Genomic DNA, 19,145 nt, shown 5'->3' on the forward strand with positions numbered 1-19,145 from the left:
TGGTGCTCAGATGCAGTATAGTTCCACTAAGCTATGAGTTGTATAACAGATAATTTCATGACATGAACGTTACTCTTATGGAAGTGGGGGGTGCTTTCCTGGCTGCTAGGCCTATCTGAGGCCTATCCGGGTGTTCAATATTCCACAGAGGAGAGCCTGCTGACTACCTGGAAGCGTGAAGGAAAGGATGGAGACCTGAAATGAAGTACCAGAGGTGACTCTTGCATGGACCGGGGACCCATGGAGAGCCTGGGAAAGCATCAAGACGGAATTGTCCATAAAGTTCCTGCACCTTCTGTGAGTTAAGTTCAGTTACCATAGGAGACCGCCTATTCTACAAAGTACAGATGTGCTTAAATGCCTTTTTCCTGTACTGCTGTCTACCTTATCTCACCTTTTTATCTAAGGTCTCTGCCAATCTGCTGATCATTACTATTGTGCCCTATACCCTATCTAATTTTTCCTGTTGTGAGAAATAAACTTCTGTTTGTTTTAAGCATAAAAGTGACTGGCGTCCAATGAAGCTGCCATTTTAGCTTCTGTTTGATCTGCAGCTGCCACATTGCTGCATGTGTGATCAGTTATGACACTAGCCGTTTGATGACTTGACAGTTCAGTTGCAAGCACAAGCAACTGTGACAAGTATCACTGCATGCCTTGAATGTAACCGATCAGGGAAACAGTTAAATGGGTTTAGTTCCGCTTTAACATGTATGAGAATGCTCAGCGGCAAGATATCTGCTCATCCCCAAGTGAGTTGTTGGACCTCCAGGGCTCTACAACATACTTGGCTAATGATGACAGCAACACACATACAGTATGGTACTTTGATAATTCATCATAAGATTTTGAAGATTCGTGCCAGTTTTTATATGATTTTCTAGGGAAAGCAACACATGCAACAACAAACAATTCTGACTTTTGTCATTGTCCCCTTGGAGGTCAGAGTGGCCTGATTGTTGCAGATAATATTTTAATCAGGGGCACTGCTTGTATTTATAGCCAGGCATAGTAATGTGTATCATAGAATTCATAGCCAGCAGTTCTTACATTTCCACATTGTATTTCAATTGTATCTAGCTTACTCCTATTAATCTGAATGATCTTGAAGTTTGTAAACTTACTTTGTGAAGATCCCCACTCATTTACTTCTTGAATTGTGTGACGCGTAGTCGCTGTGCCCTGTGGGTGGGCACTTCTGTGCCACACATTTCACAGAGTCTGCCTTCTGACCTACAAAGATGGTGAGAGGAGGAGTTTCATGAGGCAGAGTCAGTACAGGAATCAAAGCTTGCAGGCAGAAATGTACCATGGGATATGTAGTCCTTAGAAATTGAAAGGAACCAGTGTTTTGTCAGATTTGGCGACCCGTCAGACTGTGTAATGGAAGTGGCGTTTAGTCGCCACCATCTTGCTACACCCAGCACTCCTCCATAGTAAGGAAACACTGAGAAGGGGGAAAGCGGACATATTTTTACACCCACCAGAGTTTTGCTTTTTACACTTATTTTTAACAGTAAACTGAGGTTATATAGTGAAATACAATACTTAGAACTCTGTATGAATGTTTAGATGTTGAATTTTAAAAGCAGCGAACTTATGTCAGATTAGTAAACCTGTGAGATCAGCAGGCTTGCCGTTGCTTTTAAAATTCAACATGTAAACAGTCAGACGGAGTTCTAAGTACTGTATTTCACTATATAACCTCAGTTTACTGTTAAAAATAAGTGTAAAATACAAAACTCTGGTGGGTGCAACAAGATGTCCGCTTTCCCTCTTCTCAGTATATCCTTACTGTGGAGGAGTGCGGGGTGTAGCAAGATGGTGGCGACAAACATCACTTCGGTTACACATTCCGACGGGTCGCCTAATCTGACAAAACACCAGCAAAGGAGAAACTGCAAAGCATGCATCGGAATCCAGAAAGTTGTGGAAAGAGATGACCAGCAGACAGACAGCAATCACAACATGAAAGGAAATTGTTTAAGTAAGTTTAGGGATCTGCAGCCATCTACTATTAGCTGCTAATATCATAGTGTTATGTATAATTATATGTTAGCACTTCCTCTAAGAGGGTGGCTTAAAGTGGTGTTGCCACCAAAAAATTAAAAAGTGTTTAAAAATCTTAAAAAAAATAAAAAAATTATAATTGGAAAATAATTATTTTTTTTACTCACCTCTAAATACCTGCTGCTAGGGGGTCCCTCGTAGTCTGCCTTCTTCCTTGCCCAGGCTGGTGACATCACTTCCCGTCGCACCGCACAGTCATCTGGGACCTGTCACGTGTCCCAGGTGACTGTGCGGCGTATCACGGCACCCTGCACCGCTCGCGCATGCGCAGTGGGTGCCCACAGTACGAATGATGGCGCCTCGAGCAGAGCGGGGAATGAGGGGGGGGGGGGCTTCGTTACCCTGCATCACTGGACCCTGGGACAGGTAAGTGTCTGATTGTTAAAAGTCAGCAGCTGCAGTATTTGTAGCTGCTGACTTTTAATTTTTTTTTTTTTAGGGGCACCCCACTTTAAAGTGGGAGCCAACTCCCATCTCTGACTTTTACCTGTTGGTAAACCTATAATAAGGCTTACCTATCGGTTGTATACATTTTTTTTTAAATGTGCACCCTTTACAAGATATTTACTGTACGTGCATCCAGTGACATCACATCACTAGCACATGGGCTCTGAAGGAACGGCCACCCGGGCCATTCTTTCAGAGCCCTGTGCCGTAAACTGCAGGAATGACGTCATCGCAGCTCCAGCCAGTCACACAGCAAGAGTCCGCAAACCTGGAAAGAAAACAGATGAAGATGGGAAAACCTGCAGCCATGACAACTCGGCACTGGAAGGGCTTTGTTTCAAGGAAGTTAAACATAATGTGCTAGTATGCCGTGCAGGGCACAAAAAAAAAAATGTCCAGCAGTTTACTACCGCTTTAAAAATCCACAGAAGGAGGAAATGTAGAAAGAGAGAGGAGATGACACCACATGAGCTGCGTTACTGTTTTATATCCAAACCAGAAGCAGAGAAATGAGAATACGTTCAAAGCTTGTCTATACCTTGTTTCCCCGAAAATAAAACCTATCGTTATTGTCGGTGATGACTGCTTCTGGTGAAGTTATAGATTGCACTTCAAATTTCTCAACAGTGAACAGGACTTTAAAGCAAATCCATGCTGGTGGTACATAGTAGACATTTCCTGATGCCTGAACATCAGGTTTGGTTTTCTCTACAGCAAATCCCAGGAGATTATGGTAGAAGATACTGACCTAGCTGTCCTACTTTGGAACCTGACTACCTTCTACCCCCATAGCCAACCCTTTTCTTTGGCTCTCAAAAAAAAAAATGGAAAAAGAAACAATTTCTGGAAACTAGGTGACAAATATATCACTTTAGTTGTCTCTTTCACTCTGCAGTATTATCTCCCTTTCCATAACATTAGACCACTGGGGCAGTGGAGTCTGCAAAACTTGAGTTTTATAAGAATTTAGGACCATTTGAACTGGTTCTAATGAACAGCAGTTTCATCCCTTTGCTCTCCAATGAAAAAAAGGAGAATTGTCTTTCCACTAGCACTAATGGCGTGTACCTACGAGCAGAATTTCCGTCAGAAAAAGTCAGACGGGAGCTTTTCATCGTATATTTCGATCGTGTGTATGCTCCATCGGACTTTTTACGTTGAAAATTTTGATGGACCTAGAAAGAGAACATGTTCTAAATTTTTCCGACTGAACCAATTCCTATCGGGAAAACCGCTCGTCTGTATGCTGTTCCAAAGTACCAAGGAAGGACGCATGCTCTGACACAAGTACCAGACGGCAGCTATTGGCTACTGGCTATTAAACTTCCTTTTTCTAGTCCCGTCAGACATGTTGTACGTCACCATGTTCTTGACAGTCGGACTTTGGTGTGACCGTGTGCATGCAAGACAGCTTGAGTGGAATTCCGTCAGAGAAACCTTCAGTCTATTCCGACGGAAAAAACGCTTGTGTATACACAGCATTAGGCTGCATTCACACCTTAGTATAATGTCTTTGAGCAGTTTTCCAGCGTTTTTTTTCTGCTTTTTAATGTTCGACTTTGGAATGTTTTTATTTGCGCCTTTCTTTGGCATTTCATCATTAGCCAATAGAGAAAACTATCATCTGTTGCATCATTTGTTTCTAGGTTTTTTTCAGCTTTTTTTAGCTTTTTCATCAGGGTTAGGGTTATTTATTATAAATTTGTTTGTTAGGGTTAGGGTGTTAGGATTAGTATTGCTACTACTACTAATAATAATAATAAATTAATGAATAAATGTAAAATAAATACACAAATAAATAAAGATAATCATAAATAAATACAATAAATGAATAGTATGTAATAATAAATAAATAATGAACCCCTAACCCTTCAAATAAATAAATAAATAACTAAACACCCTAATTCTAATACAAATGATAATAATTAGTTTTTGTTTGGGTTTTTATTATTTTTTTATTACTGTTATTATTATTATTATTATTAATAATAATAATAATTGTATTAAAATATTTTTAAAGGTTAGGGGTTAATTATTATTTATAATTACATATTATTATTTTATTATTTATTCATGATCATTTTTAGTTATTTGTGTATTTATTTTACATTTATTTATTCATATATTATTACAATTTCTTTAAAGAGTTTTTTTCATTTGAGCAGAAAATCACGTAAAAACACATGCCAAATGCACACAAAAACATGCAAATGGAGCATTTCTATGGGAATAAAAACACACCAAAAACACGCAAATCTGCCCAAATTGAGCTACAAAAAAAAGCTCCAGAACTTTTTAGAGCTTCAGGCATTTGGCTTCAGTTGATTTGGAGTGGAGATGTGAACCAACTTCAGGGGGAATAATTGTTTTTTTTACTGTACCTCTCCAGCGTTTTGGACCTTTGAGCTTCAAGCTACAAAACGCGTGAATGTTGTGCTGACCCCCGGAGGAGCTGTTGGTATATCAGGTTTTCTGTTCTTATGACACAACAACTTTAACACACCTGCTTGAGTAAAAGGGGTTGCTGGCGATACCTTGATAGGCACAGATACCAGTATCCAGCACACAGCTATGGTAAGGTATCAGTAGATAGACAGCTGACTGCCTAACTGCAAGTAAAGTATGTATATTGTTACAAGTTAAAGTGATTGTAAACGATCACCTTGTAAAACAACCCATTCAGTTTAAAATAGAAATGAAAGGCAAAAAATATTTCTATAGATATAAAAAAAAATAACATTATAAATACTTTTTTCCCTTTTTTTTAAGTGATCACATTCCCTCTGTTCTCAGCTGCATAAGAGCTTGGGGAGGAGAAGCAGCAGCAGACTGAGCTTCTCAGTAATGGCTGTGCAGTGGGGGCGTGTTAGGACAAGTCTGATCATTGGAAGAGAGTACACTGAGTCCCCAGCAGAGCTAGAGAACTGACAAATCTGTGTTCTCCTGCTTAGTGAGGTCAATTTTTAATAGGAAACCAAAAGGACTGGCAGGAACACCAGGGATTTCACATAAAGGAAGCAATACAAAGAGAACAGGATACTTTCTCATACAATTACATGGTACAGCAGGCTCATATCAGGAATATGAAGTGTTGGGGTAACAAACACTTTAAGGGTAAAAAAAAACATGCATGAATGAATTAGTCAATGGAAGAAAACCTTTTTTACTCTCAATAAGTTAAATACTATGAGCAATTAACTGTAGCAACTCAGTCTTAATAATTGTACCACATAAATCTGACAAAGAACAATATCAGCAATGAACAGTATCAAAAGGGATAAACAACGGCACAGTAACTTCTCTGCAGTCAGTAAAGACCTCAGAGTGTATTCTGTATACAATCTACAAGGGGTGCCTCTGAAGCAGTCAGTAGATAGTTGGCTCCTGGTTCTCAGCCTTTTGCTGGCTATTCAGTGGGGCCCAGTCATTAATGTGGTGCACATAAGTACCATCACTTTAGAGCTCTGCATGCAGTGGTGTGATGCTACCAAGTAGATGGTCAGTCCCTCTCTCTCTCTCTCTCTCTCTCTCTGCTGGCAGCAGTAATTCAAACACAGCAAAGTGCCAGTCACCAATCTCCTGCACTGAGGACCCCAATCTGGATGCTCCAGTCACCATGCAGCAAGAGGACGTTCTTTGCCCCACAACCCAGGAAAACGGCTCACTCTCCCCTCCCAACTAAGAGTCTTCTTCTTGGGATTGCAGTCCATCACCCATTCACTCCCATAGCAAGGTCCTTCCCCCAGACTACATCTCCCACAATTCATTGTGGCCTGCATTAAAGCCTTTCATATTCCCCATACCCACTGGCTTCCAACACAGTGTCCTTATAGTTGCTCCCTCTGCTAGCCAAGCACCTGGCTACACTAATATCCTTCATCATTGATTGTACTTTTTCCTGCTGTGGTCTGACCCACTAGCCCACACCAGCACAGGTCCAGGGAAATATTCTGAGATAATTTGGAGTATCGTTTTCATCTACATCAACAATGTCTTGTTAAAACCCTCTGCCACAAACTGAAGAAGCCAGGACTGGATCAGGACATCCAAATCATCAGGAAAACATGTTCACCGACCATAGGTGGAATGCAGCCTTTGCCAATGACCACTAATGGAACCTTTTTGTGACCACTATTATGCCCCACACACATGTTCGGATTTTCCGACGGAAAATGTTCGATGGGAGCTTTTTGTCAGAAATTCCGACGGTGTGCAGGCTCCAACAGACATTTTCCGTCGGAACTTCCGACACACAAAATTTGAGATCTGGATCTCAAATTTTCCAACAACAAAATCCATTGTTGGAAATTCCGATTGTGTGTACACAATTCTGACGCAACAAAGTTCCATGCATGCTCGGAATGAAGCAGAAGAGTCTATTGAAGCGGGCGGTGCAGTGGTGTGGTTAGTACTCTCACCTAGCAGTAAAAAGGGTCGCTGGTTCAAATCCCAACCACAACACTACCTGCCTGGATTTTGCATGTTCTCCCTGTGCTTGCGTGGGTTTCCTCTGGGTACCCCGGTTTCCTCCCACACTCCAAAGACATGCAGGTAGGTTAATTGGCTTCTGTCCAAAATTGCCCCTATTATATGAATGGGGACCTTGGATTGTGGGCTCCTTGAGGGTAGGGACTGATGTGTGAGTGCAATGTACAGTGATTGGGACAATTGTTGACACTCACTCAGGTTGAAATGGATGGACTGGTGTCTTTATTCAACCTTACTATGAACTTAATTTTTCTTGGCTCGTTGTACGTCACCGCATTCTTGAAGTCCGCATTTTCCGACAAACTTTGTGTGACCATGTGTATGCAAGACAAGTTTGAGTCAACATCTGTCAGAAAAAATCCATTGAATGTCCGATCGTGTGTACAGGGCATTATAATGAGAAATTAGAATGGGGTCTTTTGCCACTGGCCACCAATGTATTGGGGTCATTTCCACTAACCACCAATAAAGATACAGCAAACTCTTTGGGGAGGAGGGACTTCTCTAGCAATTCCATATTCCTGAATTCCACATTTTGGAAAATAATAATGAATAATATTTATCAGCATTCTTTTATATAGGAAAATGTACAAACGTAATGTGTACGTATTTTATGGGGTTTTTTTTTTTAGTTTTTACTTTTTTTTTTTACTAAAGGTGAAATGATGCGATAAACTTATTTTTGGGTGCATAAAAACAACTGGATGATCTTGGCACCAGCAATAATGTGAAAACATTGGATTCTGAGACATGAAGATTAATTATAACACAGCAAATGATGTCACATCCTCAATTTCGGGCCCTGTGAACACAAATACAGAAAATAACTTTCAAATTTAAGCCTTCCTTTCTGGCACTTGCTGCTTCTCAGCAGATAAACAGTGTAATATTTGGATTTTCATGTTATTAATGGCTTTGCCATCCCTTGAGAGCTAAGGCATCGTGATTTACTTGGGTCACATAACACGAAGGAATTATTAAGTGTGTTTGTGCCAATGATGTCATAAGCTACAGCTGACATCAAATGGATAATACCGGGCTATGGCCAGTGACATTTACAGGGGCAAATAAATCATTGAAAATTGATAGTCCAGGAGATTTTTAGAGAAGATATGAAAGCAATCTTGTCCTTGTTTATATAGCTAATAGATGAAATAAAATCATAAAAATATAAATGACTTTGTGTTGTATAATGTAAATTTAGTCCCCAAAAATAAAATCCTGCATTTATTAGAGATCTTGCACACATCTGCTTAAAAAGCCATGTTTTTAAGCATTTTGACTTTTTTTTTCTGAACACAGCCTATTGCTTTCAATGAAAGGCCTTCAAGAAGTGCTGGGACTTTGATATACACTATATTACCAAAAGTATTGGGACACCTGACTTTATACGCACATCAACCGTAATGGCATCCCAGTCTTAGTCCGTAGGGTTCAATATTGAGTTGGCCCACCCTTTCAGCTATAACAGCTTCAACTCTTCTAGGAAGGCTGTCCAAAAGGATTAGGAAGTGCATTTGTGAGGTCAGGCACTGATATTGCACGAGAAGGCCTGGTTTCGCAGTCTTCGCTCTAATTCATCCCAAAGGTGTTCTATCGGGTTGAGGTTAGGACTCTGTGCAGGCCAGTCAAGTTCCTCCACTCCAAACTCACTCATACATGTCTTTACTTGATCTTGCTTTGTGCACTGGTCCAAATCATTTGGTGGAGAGGGGTTTATGGTGTGAGGTTGTTTTTCAGAGGTTGGGCTTGGCCCCTTAGTTCCAGTGAAGGGAACTCTTAAGGCATCAGCATACCAAGACATTTTGGACAATTTCATGCTCCCAACTTTGTGGTAACAGTTTGGGGATGGCCCCTTCCTGTTCCAACATGACTGCACACCAGTGCAGAAAAAACAAGGTCCATAAAGACATGGATGAGGGTGGGCCCTCAATATTGAACCCTATGGGCTAAGACCGGGGTGCTATTAAAGTTCAAGTGTGTGCAATAGCAGGTGTCCCAATACTTTTGGTAATATAGTGTATATTATATGTGTGTGAATATATATAAAATATAGTGTGTATATAGTGTCTTAAAAAAACAGTATTGGTGCAACCCTTTTAAGCTTTTATGTATATGATTTTAGCAATTGGAATTACCGTACATCTACTTTAAAGCTGAAGTTCAGGCAGATATAAAAATATACTTCCCATCCATCCTGGATGCCACGTAGTCTTGGTGTCCCCCAGATCTGGGCCATGTCCTGGGGCCCAGAGCTAGAACTCTTGTTCCAACCCTCATCTCCAGTCTATGAATTTCCTGCTGGACAGAGCGATCTCTTGCCCAACACTATGTGCAAAGTTCTGGCCATGGCACAGAAGTCCACGTCAAGGACTCTACTTCCCATGTGACAGCTGACTGGCAGCCAGGGCACTCAGCACTGTCACTCAGGGGTGAGGACGAAGTACAAAACCTTGCGTGAGCTCTAAGTGCCATCTTCTTTTCGCACCTGGCAGAGCAGTGCTGTATGCAGCGGCAGAGGCGGCAATTAAAGTGAACCTGTAATTGCATAAATTAGAACACTGTGCTTTGTAACAGTCTGATATTTTTAATACCAAATTGACATGTAACACACATTATGTTCTGTAACATTTGTATTCAGGCTGGAAAACAGCTTCAAATAGCATAGCAACAAATATCATGATATGCACAAAACACTCCATATGACGTAAACAAAATAAAACAGAAAGTAACCAGTCAATGTAACATTGTCAAATACAAGGGGTTTAGTTATAAAACATTTGTGCAAACTGAACAAGATTTCACCTTAAGTATATATTAAGGATGATGTGCGTGACATAAAAAAAAAAATAACAATCATACTTACTTATATGGCTGTAGCATCAGCTGTCACCAACTGGTTCTAAAGCCTCGTACACACGATCGGATTTTCCGCAGACAAAACCTCGGACTTTTGTCCCAAGGAGTGTGCCCGGATTTTGTCTTGCAAGGAATTGTTGCCCAACAAACACGAACATCTTTAGCGCCACCCTGTGCGCTCCTTCTGCTAATTTCATGTTAGTAGAAGTTTGGTGAGTGTTGATTCGTACTTTTCATTTTGCGCTTTTCAGTTTGTTTCTGAGCGGCCTTTCGTCAACCAGCCATGTTGCGGAATCAGAGGTGATAACATGTTATTTATTATTGGCCTTGGAGTTATTGCTTTGACCCAAGTCCAGTCCAAGAACAGGAGGAGGAGGATGTCTTGGACCAAAAATTGGCTGCTTTATTAATCGTGACCAATTATGTCATATGCCATTGCTGCGGGAGCTCCAGGAGAATAATCCAGATGATTTTCTGAATTATCTCCAGATGGCAGACCCCTGCTTTCACCAGCTCTTGGCATTGTTGACCCCCTAAATTAAGAACACATCCATGAGGATTTATTTTATTTTTTGGTTGAATAATAATGATTTGATGTGTTATATTTTATATATTTTTGGATGCATAGAATGCACTTTTTGGTTAAGTTCTATTGGCAGATAGCATATCTAATTTTGTTTGTTTTCTTTTTTTAATATGCAATAAAAAAAATTGTGGTGAATAATACTTGACTATGTGTTTTACTTCAAATGAGTTTGGGAGTAGCAGTTACATTTAAAAAAATACAATGTAAAATTGACAAGGGACACCAACATAGTTGTATTTTTGATCTTAAAAAGTACGGGATAATGGTGCTGTGGTAACTTGCGCCAAAAAAAAGCATAATAATATTATTCTTGATATCACTAGAAAAAAAAAAGCCTTTGAAAATCCGTTTACAATAACTCCATCAGTATCACCAGCAAAGCAGCTTCATTATTATCCCATTAAATAAGAAGAGAATGTGTGCTGCATTTCGAGATTTCATAATTTGCCGCGAATATTAATTCTCCATTACGAACGCTAGTTTACAAGGCCGACCGCTTCTGGCTCATCCTTGCTTCCTTTGAACATTTGTCCGACGGACGTGTGTACACATGCTCGGAAAATCCGACAACAGACTTTAGTCCGCGGAAAATTTTAAAACCTGCCATCCAACATTTGTCCACGGAAAATACGACAACAATTGTTAAATGGAGCATACAAGCGGTCGGATTTTCCACCAACATCCTGTCATCGAACATTTCCTGTCATAAAATCCGATCGTGTGTACGTGGCTTAAGACTGAGGCCTCATGCACACTGGACAATTTTACAGCTACTATTTTTGGCTTCAGACAATTATTTCTGCAGTCAATAAACTCCCCAGCATGTTATACTATGTGTCCATGCACACATAGGCTGTTATCAGCATTTTTAGATGGGAGTTTTCTGTCTCACAAAAAAAAACAGAACTAGTGGGCTTTAAGAGAAAATTTTCAGCTGTAAAACGCTCTAACTCAGATGCTGAAAAAAGCAAAAAAATAATTAAAAAATATGCTGAAAACACATCTATTCTGCGTTTATCAGCATTTTTGAACCATAATCTTTTGTAGGAGTGTAGTTGTGCTAAAAAATTCTACAGCTGAAAAACGCAGAAAAACTCTACTGCAAAAACACTGCAAAACTCATTCTACAGCTACAGCTAACTCTCCTGGCTTTTTATAATGTCCAGTGTGCATGAGGCCTGAGAACTGAAGCAACACATGACCACAGATCACTTAGTTCTCAGTCTTCTTGGAGCAGAGAGCAGTGACTGTCAGTTACCACTCTCTGCTCTGCCCTTCCAGCGCTCACTGGAGCACTGGGCTGTGGAGAGGACAGGAGCAACTGGCTCAGGCTCTCAGCAGTGTGCTGAGAACCTGAGCCAGCTGCTGGTCAGACATCCAGAAAGCAGAGCCTGGAAAGTCTCCATTGGCTGAATCTGGGTCACAGGAATGTAGAAATACGCGCACCCAAAAGAGAAGTATGGCCAAAAGAACTTTGGCCATACTACTCTTTTAACTCCTGTATTATCAGCTCCATCTAGTGGACAAAATGCAGAATAGTTTTATGAAACTATACTGTATTTTGGCCACTAGACAGAGCAGATGATACAGAAGTTAATCTAAAACATAAGGAGAAATTTTGTTCAGTTTGCATTGCACAAATGTTTCCGGAAATTCATGCAAAAAATACTTTATAAATAGACCCTTTAATGTATAATGAAATTTTTTTTAAAACGGTACATATTATAGAGCAGTGGTTTAACAAATGGCCCCTCTAGATTATTGCTTTTAACATGGATCTGAAAAAATGTAGAACAGGAGCTAATATAAATAATGGTATATGCAAAAAAAAAATACCTCCTCCTGACTCCTGCACAGCTTTGATAAAGAGGTGAAACGGCACCACTGTACAGGTAACATGGAATGTGCTTATAATGGATTTAACAAAATAGCAATAACTTACATTTTCTATTTTTTTTTTTTTTTTTTTTGCGAGACCAAGAGTGTACGCCATTTGTGGCTACCAAAACAGGTGTACTAAGCTGTCACATCCTTATACTAGACTTATAGTGACCGTACCACAAAAAAAAAAAAAAAAAACTATAGTCAGGTATTAGGGCTCACTCAGACGGGCGGGTAACTTTACCTAAAGGCACCTAGAGGTTCATGGTCATGCATCACAAAGACCTTGCTGCATTGACCAAATTCTGTGACATTCCGATCCGCAAAGCTTCATGGAAGTACAGAAATGTGCTGCTTCATCTTTCCCATTGGGCATTCCAATTGGCTCATGGCTATAACGGGCTGCTTCATTGGCCAATAGCAAAAGTCAAGGAACCAGGAAGTGACAGGTATGTTTCAACGCTACCAGGACGTGTTCGAATTTGGTATAACCCAGGCTCAGCTTAAAGCAGAACTAAACCCATTGATTCTCCTGTTTGCCCAAAACATAACATTCCAGGCATGAATGATAATGGTCATAATTGCTTGTGTTCTCAACGGAATCGTTAATCCATCTAATGATTGGTGTCATAACTGATTACACCATGGACACTCTAGATCAAACAGAGGTTGTGATGGCAGCTTCCTTGGCTGTAAAGGATATGAGGGTTTAATTACACTTTAAACTAGCCATAAATGGTTAATTTCTTTTTAGTTCAGGCAGTGGGATAAACAAAAAACCCAAAAGATTCCTCCATCCTCACAAACAAAGTAGATGGAGGAATTCCTCCCTCGTCGCCACCTTGTATTCTGACAGCAGGACCCGCCCCTGTCATTATACACCGATCAGCAGCTGCAGCCAATTGGCTGCAGCTGCTGATAAAAGAAAAATGTCCCTTCAACAGAAGTCAATCAAAAATTAGCAAATTAATGTAAATTCAGCTGATCCCTGCTGAACCAGACAAATGTGTATGGCCAGCTTTAGATTGCAATACATACCCGGCAGCAGGTGCATTGCCCATCTGAACAACCCAAGACTCCATATTTGGCAGCAGGCACTACATTTCTTTAAAGGATAATTCCACTTTTGTTAAAAAAATAATATAGCATATAAAATTGCCACACAAGCCATTTTGTAATTGTCGGCAGCTGCTGTAATTTTCTAAAACTGTAAAAAAAAAAAAAGTCAATACAATATGGCAACCAGGAGGTGTTCTGTACACTGTTGGTGTACACAAATGCCCAGAAATGCAATTTTCTGCTTGTGTGATTGGCTCTGATTTTCTCAGAAGTCTGCACTAAGATGCAAGTAAAATTTTAGGCATCTTCTGCAATAGGAATTTCATGCTTGGTGAGATACTCCCCAAGTGTTAAATACTTCTAAAGGGATGCAGAACCTGCAACTTTCCTCATTAGAACACTGCAAGTCCATCAGGAGGTTATAATAAATACCGACTATCCCTTTTAGGAAACAGTCTTCCAAGAACATAAAGTGCTTTGAAAAAGTATTCATACCCCTTGACATTTTCCACATTTTGTCATGTTACAACCAAAAAGGTAAATGTATTTTATTGGGATTTTATGTGATAGACCAACACAAAGTGGCACATAATTGTGAAGTGGAAAGAAAACGATAAATGGTTTTCAACATGTTTTGCAAATAAATATCTGAAAAGTGTGGCATGCCCCCCTGAATCAATACTTTGTAGAACCCCCTTTCACTGCACTTACAGCTGCAAGTCTTTTTGGGGATGTCTCTACCAGCTTTGCACATTTAGAGAGTGACATTTTTTCCCATTCTTCTTTGCGAAATAGCTCAAGCTCTGTCAGATTGGATGGAGAGCATCTGTGAACAGCAATTTTCAAGTCTTGCCACAGATTCTCAATTGGATTTAGGTCTGGACTTTGATTGGGCTATTCTAACACATGAATATGCTTTGATCGAAACCATGCCAATGTAACTCTGAATGTATGTTTAGGGTCGTTGTCCTGCAGGAAGGTGAACCTCCTCCCCAGACTCAAGTCTTTTGCAGACTAACAGGTTTTCTTCTAAGATTGCCCTCTATTTGGCTCCATCCATCTTCCCATCAACTCTGACCAACTTCCCTGTCCTTGCTGAAGAAAAGCATCCCCACAACATAATGCTGTCACAACCATGTTTCACGTGTTTTCAGGGTGATGTGCAGTGTTCGTTTTGCTTTTAGGCCAAAAAGTTCAGTTTTGATCTTATCTAGCCAGAGCACCTTCTTCCACATGTTTGCTGTGTCCCCCACATGGCTTCTCGCAAACTACAAACGGAACTTCTTATGGCTTTCTTTCAACAATGGCTTTCTTCTTGCCACTCTTCTATAAAGGCCAGATTTGTGGAGTGCACGACTAATAGTTGTCCTGTGGACAGATTCTCCCACCTGAGCTGTGGATCTCTGCAGCTCCTCCAGAGTTACCATGGGCCTCTTGGCTGCTTCTCTGATTAATGCTCTCCTTGCCCGGCCTGTCAGTTTAGGTGGATGGCCATGTCTTCCTAGATTTGCAGTTGTGCCATACTCTTTCCATTTCCCATAATCTCACAAAGCACCATTTTTGGATGAGTGCTCTGTCAGATGTTCAAATCTTAGGATATTTTTTTATAACCTAGCCCTGCTTTAAACTTCTCCACAACCTTATCCCTGATCTGTCTGGTGTGTTCCTTGGCCTTCGTGATGCTTTTTGTTCACTAAGGTTCTCTAACAAGCCTCTGACGGCTTCACAGAACAGCTGTCTTTATACTGAGATCAAATTACACACAGGTGGACTCCATTTACTAATTAGGTGACTTCTGAAGGCAATTGGTTCCACTAGATTTTAGTTAAGGGCATCGGAGTAAAGGGACCTGAATACAAATGCACACCACACTTTTTACATATTTATTTGTAAAAAATTGTGAAAAATTGTGAAAACCATTTATCATATTCCTTTCACTTCACAAGTATGTGCCACTTTGTGTTGGTCTATCAATCCCAATAAAATACATTTACATTTTGGTTGCACCATGACAAAATGTTGAAAATTTCAAGGGGTGTGAATACTTTTTCAAGGCACTGTAGTGAAACAAACTTTTTTTCTTCGGAAATGAAAAAGATAGGCCTCTGCTACAAAGTTTGTTAAAATTCTTGCGGTGTACATGTTTTATTTATTTTTTAACAAAAGTGAAGTTACGTTTTAAACCAAAACAAAGTTACAGGCAGATACATGCATATGCATGATCACTCAGAATGTCAACCACTGCTATGGAGCCTGGCCACTAACACCATGCATGGCCTGAACTCCTGACCACTGTCAGACAAATGGCACTATTATGACTCTCAACAGAGCCTTATCAAAGAGGCACTTACATTTTTTTCACAGTGAAGTTCTGGATTGAATGCCATAAAGCATCTTCCAGCTTACTTTAATTTTTTTTAAAACAAATGAATACTGTAACATGGTATCTATATAGAAAGCTGTATCCATTGGCATTGTGCTTCCACTCTCACCTAGGGTTTCATATTTTCCATATTTGCACACAACAGAGCAAAGATGCCATTGTAGGTGGAGTGTTCTATTTACATTTGGAGACTGTACAGAACATATTATTGCTGTGAGTAGACGTCCCTCATTTTCTAAGCATGGCTCTAGGGAATGCTGAAAGGCCCCATCATGCCATGCAGCAGCAACTGCACCGCCTGTAGTTCCACCACGATTTCTCCCATTTCCAGGTGGAATCTGTGGAATGATTCACCTTCATATACCCTAACCACTCTTAATACGTCTTTTTACACTACTGAGTATATTCAGCCAAATACCAACCACTGTTGGCAAATAAGTACCCAAAGAAAATAACCAAAGTCCTGCTGTGATGACTCTGTACTGCAAGAAATACTATTGTGCAGATGTAAATAACTGATAATGACAGTGCAATAAAGGTGGTTGGCTGAAGCCAAGCAGCAAATGTGGACCCGTCTCCGTTAAGGGCCAACAAACCCATTTTACTCTCAAGAGAGGAATTCTTCTTTGTCCGGTACCAAGGCATTTTGCGAAAATTTTACGATGGTCCAACTATGTGCTGCAGCCATCTTGCTACACATCAGATGTACGAATGTTCATTTCATCTAGTCTGAATGGAAATGAACTATCCGTCTGTGGTTGTGGTTCAGACCAGTGTCTGGCTCGACTTCCAGCTTCATCCCTCGATCCTGCCCCTGTCATTTCTCCTGGCTGCTCGGGCTCACGTTTGGGTACCGGTGTCCAAGGCTGCCATGATGATTTCAAAGATGTAGACTTTCCTAGCGGACGCTTATCATCACAGTAGGGTGAAGAATGAAAAGAGGCTTGTGAGGAGACCGATCGGTTGAGAGACATAGTACGTCCACAGGACTCCTGTAAGAAAAACAGTGGTAGGATTTGAAAACACTGACACATAGGAGTAGATTTGCTAAAGACAAAACTGTTCACTTTGCAAGGAAATTTGCCCAAGTTGCACGGAAATTTAGCCTAAAGCTTCGTAAATGTGGTGAAACTCTGCTGACTATAATCGACCAATTATGGGCATGCAAAAAGGCTGTTTATCCATTTTCTGTGGATGTGATTGGGTATTCTTTGAAAAGTGAAATTTCACCACATTCACTAAGCTCTGGGGAAAATACCCATAATAACGCATAATATCCCTTTCACTATGCTTTAGATTTACAAATAAGAGCAAAAATGCTGAGATTGAATTGATGCTCTATGTGTGTCCATGCTCATGTACAAGAAGTACAACTATGAACAGAATATGTGGTCATGGACTTTGTGTGGAAATATAGAAGAGAAACTACCATAAAAAACAACTTTATCGTGTGTCATTAAAAATCTATTACACAACATTAAAAATGACTCTCCACATAGAGGTTCACAACATGCAAAGACTCCGATTAGAGTTCACATCTGGACTTGATGCATTTTCTTCTTCAGGAGAACATGTGACAGAATCAGTACACTGGAACCCACTCCTACTGGTCACTTTTACCTGCCCAGACTAATTTTTAGGCTTCAGAGTTGCCACACTTTGAATGACAATTGCGCAGTCATGCAACACTGTACTCAGACACATTTTTTTATCATTTTTTTCAAACAGATAGAACTTTCTTTTGGTGGTATTTAACCACTTCTATACCAGGCCTATTCCGGCACTCCTCTCCTACATGTAAAAATCATTTTTTTGCTAGAAAATTACTCAGAACCCCCAAACATTATGTATGTTTTTTTTAGTAGACACCCTAGGGGATAAAATGGCGGCCATTGCAACTTTTTAACCCGCACGGTATTTGAACAATCGTTTTTCTAATTTCCTTTTTTTTGGATTTTTTCATGAATTAAACAACAATTTTTTTACAGGTTACCAGTTTAGAGTTACAGAGGAGGTCTAGTGCTAGAATTGTTGCTCTCACTCTAACGCATGCAATGATACCTCACATGTGTGGTTTGAGCGGCGTTTACATATGTGGGCGGGACTTACGCTTGTGTTCGCTTCTGAGCACGAGCTACTGGGGAGAGGGGTATTTAAAAAAAATGATTTTACTTTTTTTATATTTACACTTTTCTTTTTTACATAAACATTTTTTTGATCACTTTTATTCCTATTACAAGGATTGTAAACATCCCTTGTAATAGGAATCAATCGTGACAGGTCCTCTTTATGGAGAGATGCGGGGTCAATAAGACCCCGCATCTCTCCTCCAGGCTGTAAAGCATGAGATCGGAAAAAAAAATTCACCGACCTCATGCCGACAGCCGGCTTTGTTTACATGTGGGGTCCGGGGCTCCGACCATCATAGAGATGACTGGTGACCATCTGGTCACAGGAAATCTCTATGGTTGTCATCCGGCGGTGTCTGAATCTTTCTCTGGGCCCCCGATGGCACGGGAGAGCCCGCAGAAGCAGCGGATGGCAGCGGGAGGGGGGTCCCCTCCCGTTGCCTATAAGAATGATCAAGCGGCACAACTGTCGCTATGATCATTCTTAGCGTGCACAGAATCGCCACCTGCAAATAACGATATCTGAATGATGCCTGTAGCTGCAGGCATCATTCAGATATCCCAGCACAAAGTCAAGGATGTCATATGACGGTATGCAGCATTGAAGTGCCATCGGCACAATGGCAGCGGTGGGTGAAAGGGGGTACCTGTACGTCCCCTATAATTGGCGGAGCTAGTGGGTTCGCCGCCATTACTACTAAAAAAAAATTATAATAAAAATGCCATAAATCTATCCCCTATTGTGTAGACACTATAGCTTTTGCGCAAACCAATCAATATACACTTATTGCGTTTTTTTTACCAAACATATGTAGAAGAATATAGTTTTTTATATATTTATATATTTTTTGGGGATATTCATTATAGCTAAAAGTAAAAAATATTGCTTTTTTTCAAAACTGTCTCTCTTTTTTTGTTTATAGTGCAATAAATAAAAAGCCAGAGGTGATCAAATACCACCAAAAGAAAGTTCTATTTATGGAAAAAAAAAAGAACATCAATTTTATTTTGGTGTAATGTCGTACAGCCATGCAATTGTCAGTTAAAGCAACGCAGTGCCGAATCGCAAAAAGTGCTCTGGTCAGGAAGGGGTAAAATCTTCCGAGGGTTGAATTGGTTAATCACCACTGTGCTTTTTATTTTTTGTTAATTAAACGAAAAAACACAGAAAATTTTGAAAAAAAAACCCTTCTTCACAGTTTGTTATAAAATTTAGCAAATTTATAATTTTTCTCCTTCACTG

The 19,145-nt window shown here is 40.2% G+C and overlaps 1 protein-coding gene across 1 annotated transcript in view; it reads right to left on the reverse strand.

Moving 5' to 3' along the window:
• Positions 1-9,572: 9,572 nt before the first annotated feature.
• The window catches only part of PLEKHA2 (pleckstrin homology domain containing A2), a 155,725-nt gene continuing 146,152 nt past the window's right edge, over positions 9,573-19,145 (reverse strand). Inside the window, exon 12 of the mRNA XM_077469962.1 lies at positions 9,573-16,765. Coding sequence (XP_077326088.1) covers positions 16,466-16,765 — 300 coding nt within the window. The 3' untranslated portion in view covers positions 9,573-16,465. The remainder of the gene's footprint in view (positions 16,766-19,145) is intronic.

Source organism: Lithobates pipiens, unplaced genomic scaffold (assembly GCF_037356315.1).
Source record: "Lithobates pipiens isolate NorthernLeopardFrog02 unplaced genomic scaffold, aLitPip1_a1.2 Scaffold_8, whole genome shotgun sequence".
NCBI classification, from domain to species: Eukaryota; Metazoa; Chordata; class Amphibia; order Anura; family Ranidae; genus Lithobates; species Lithobates pipiens.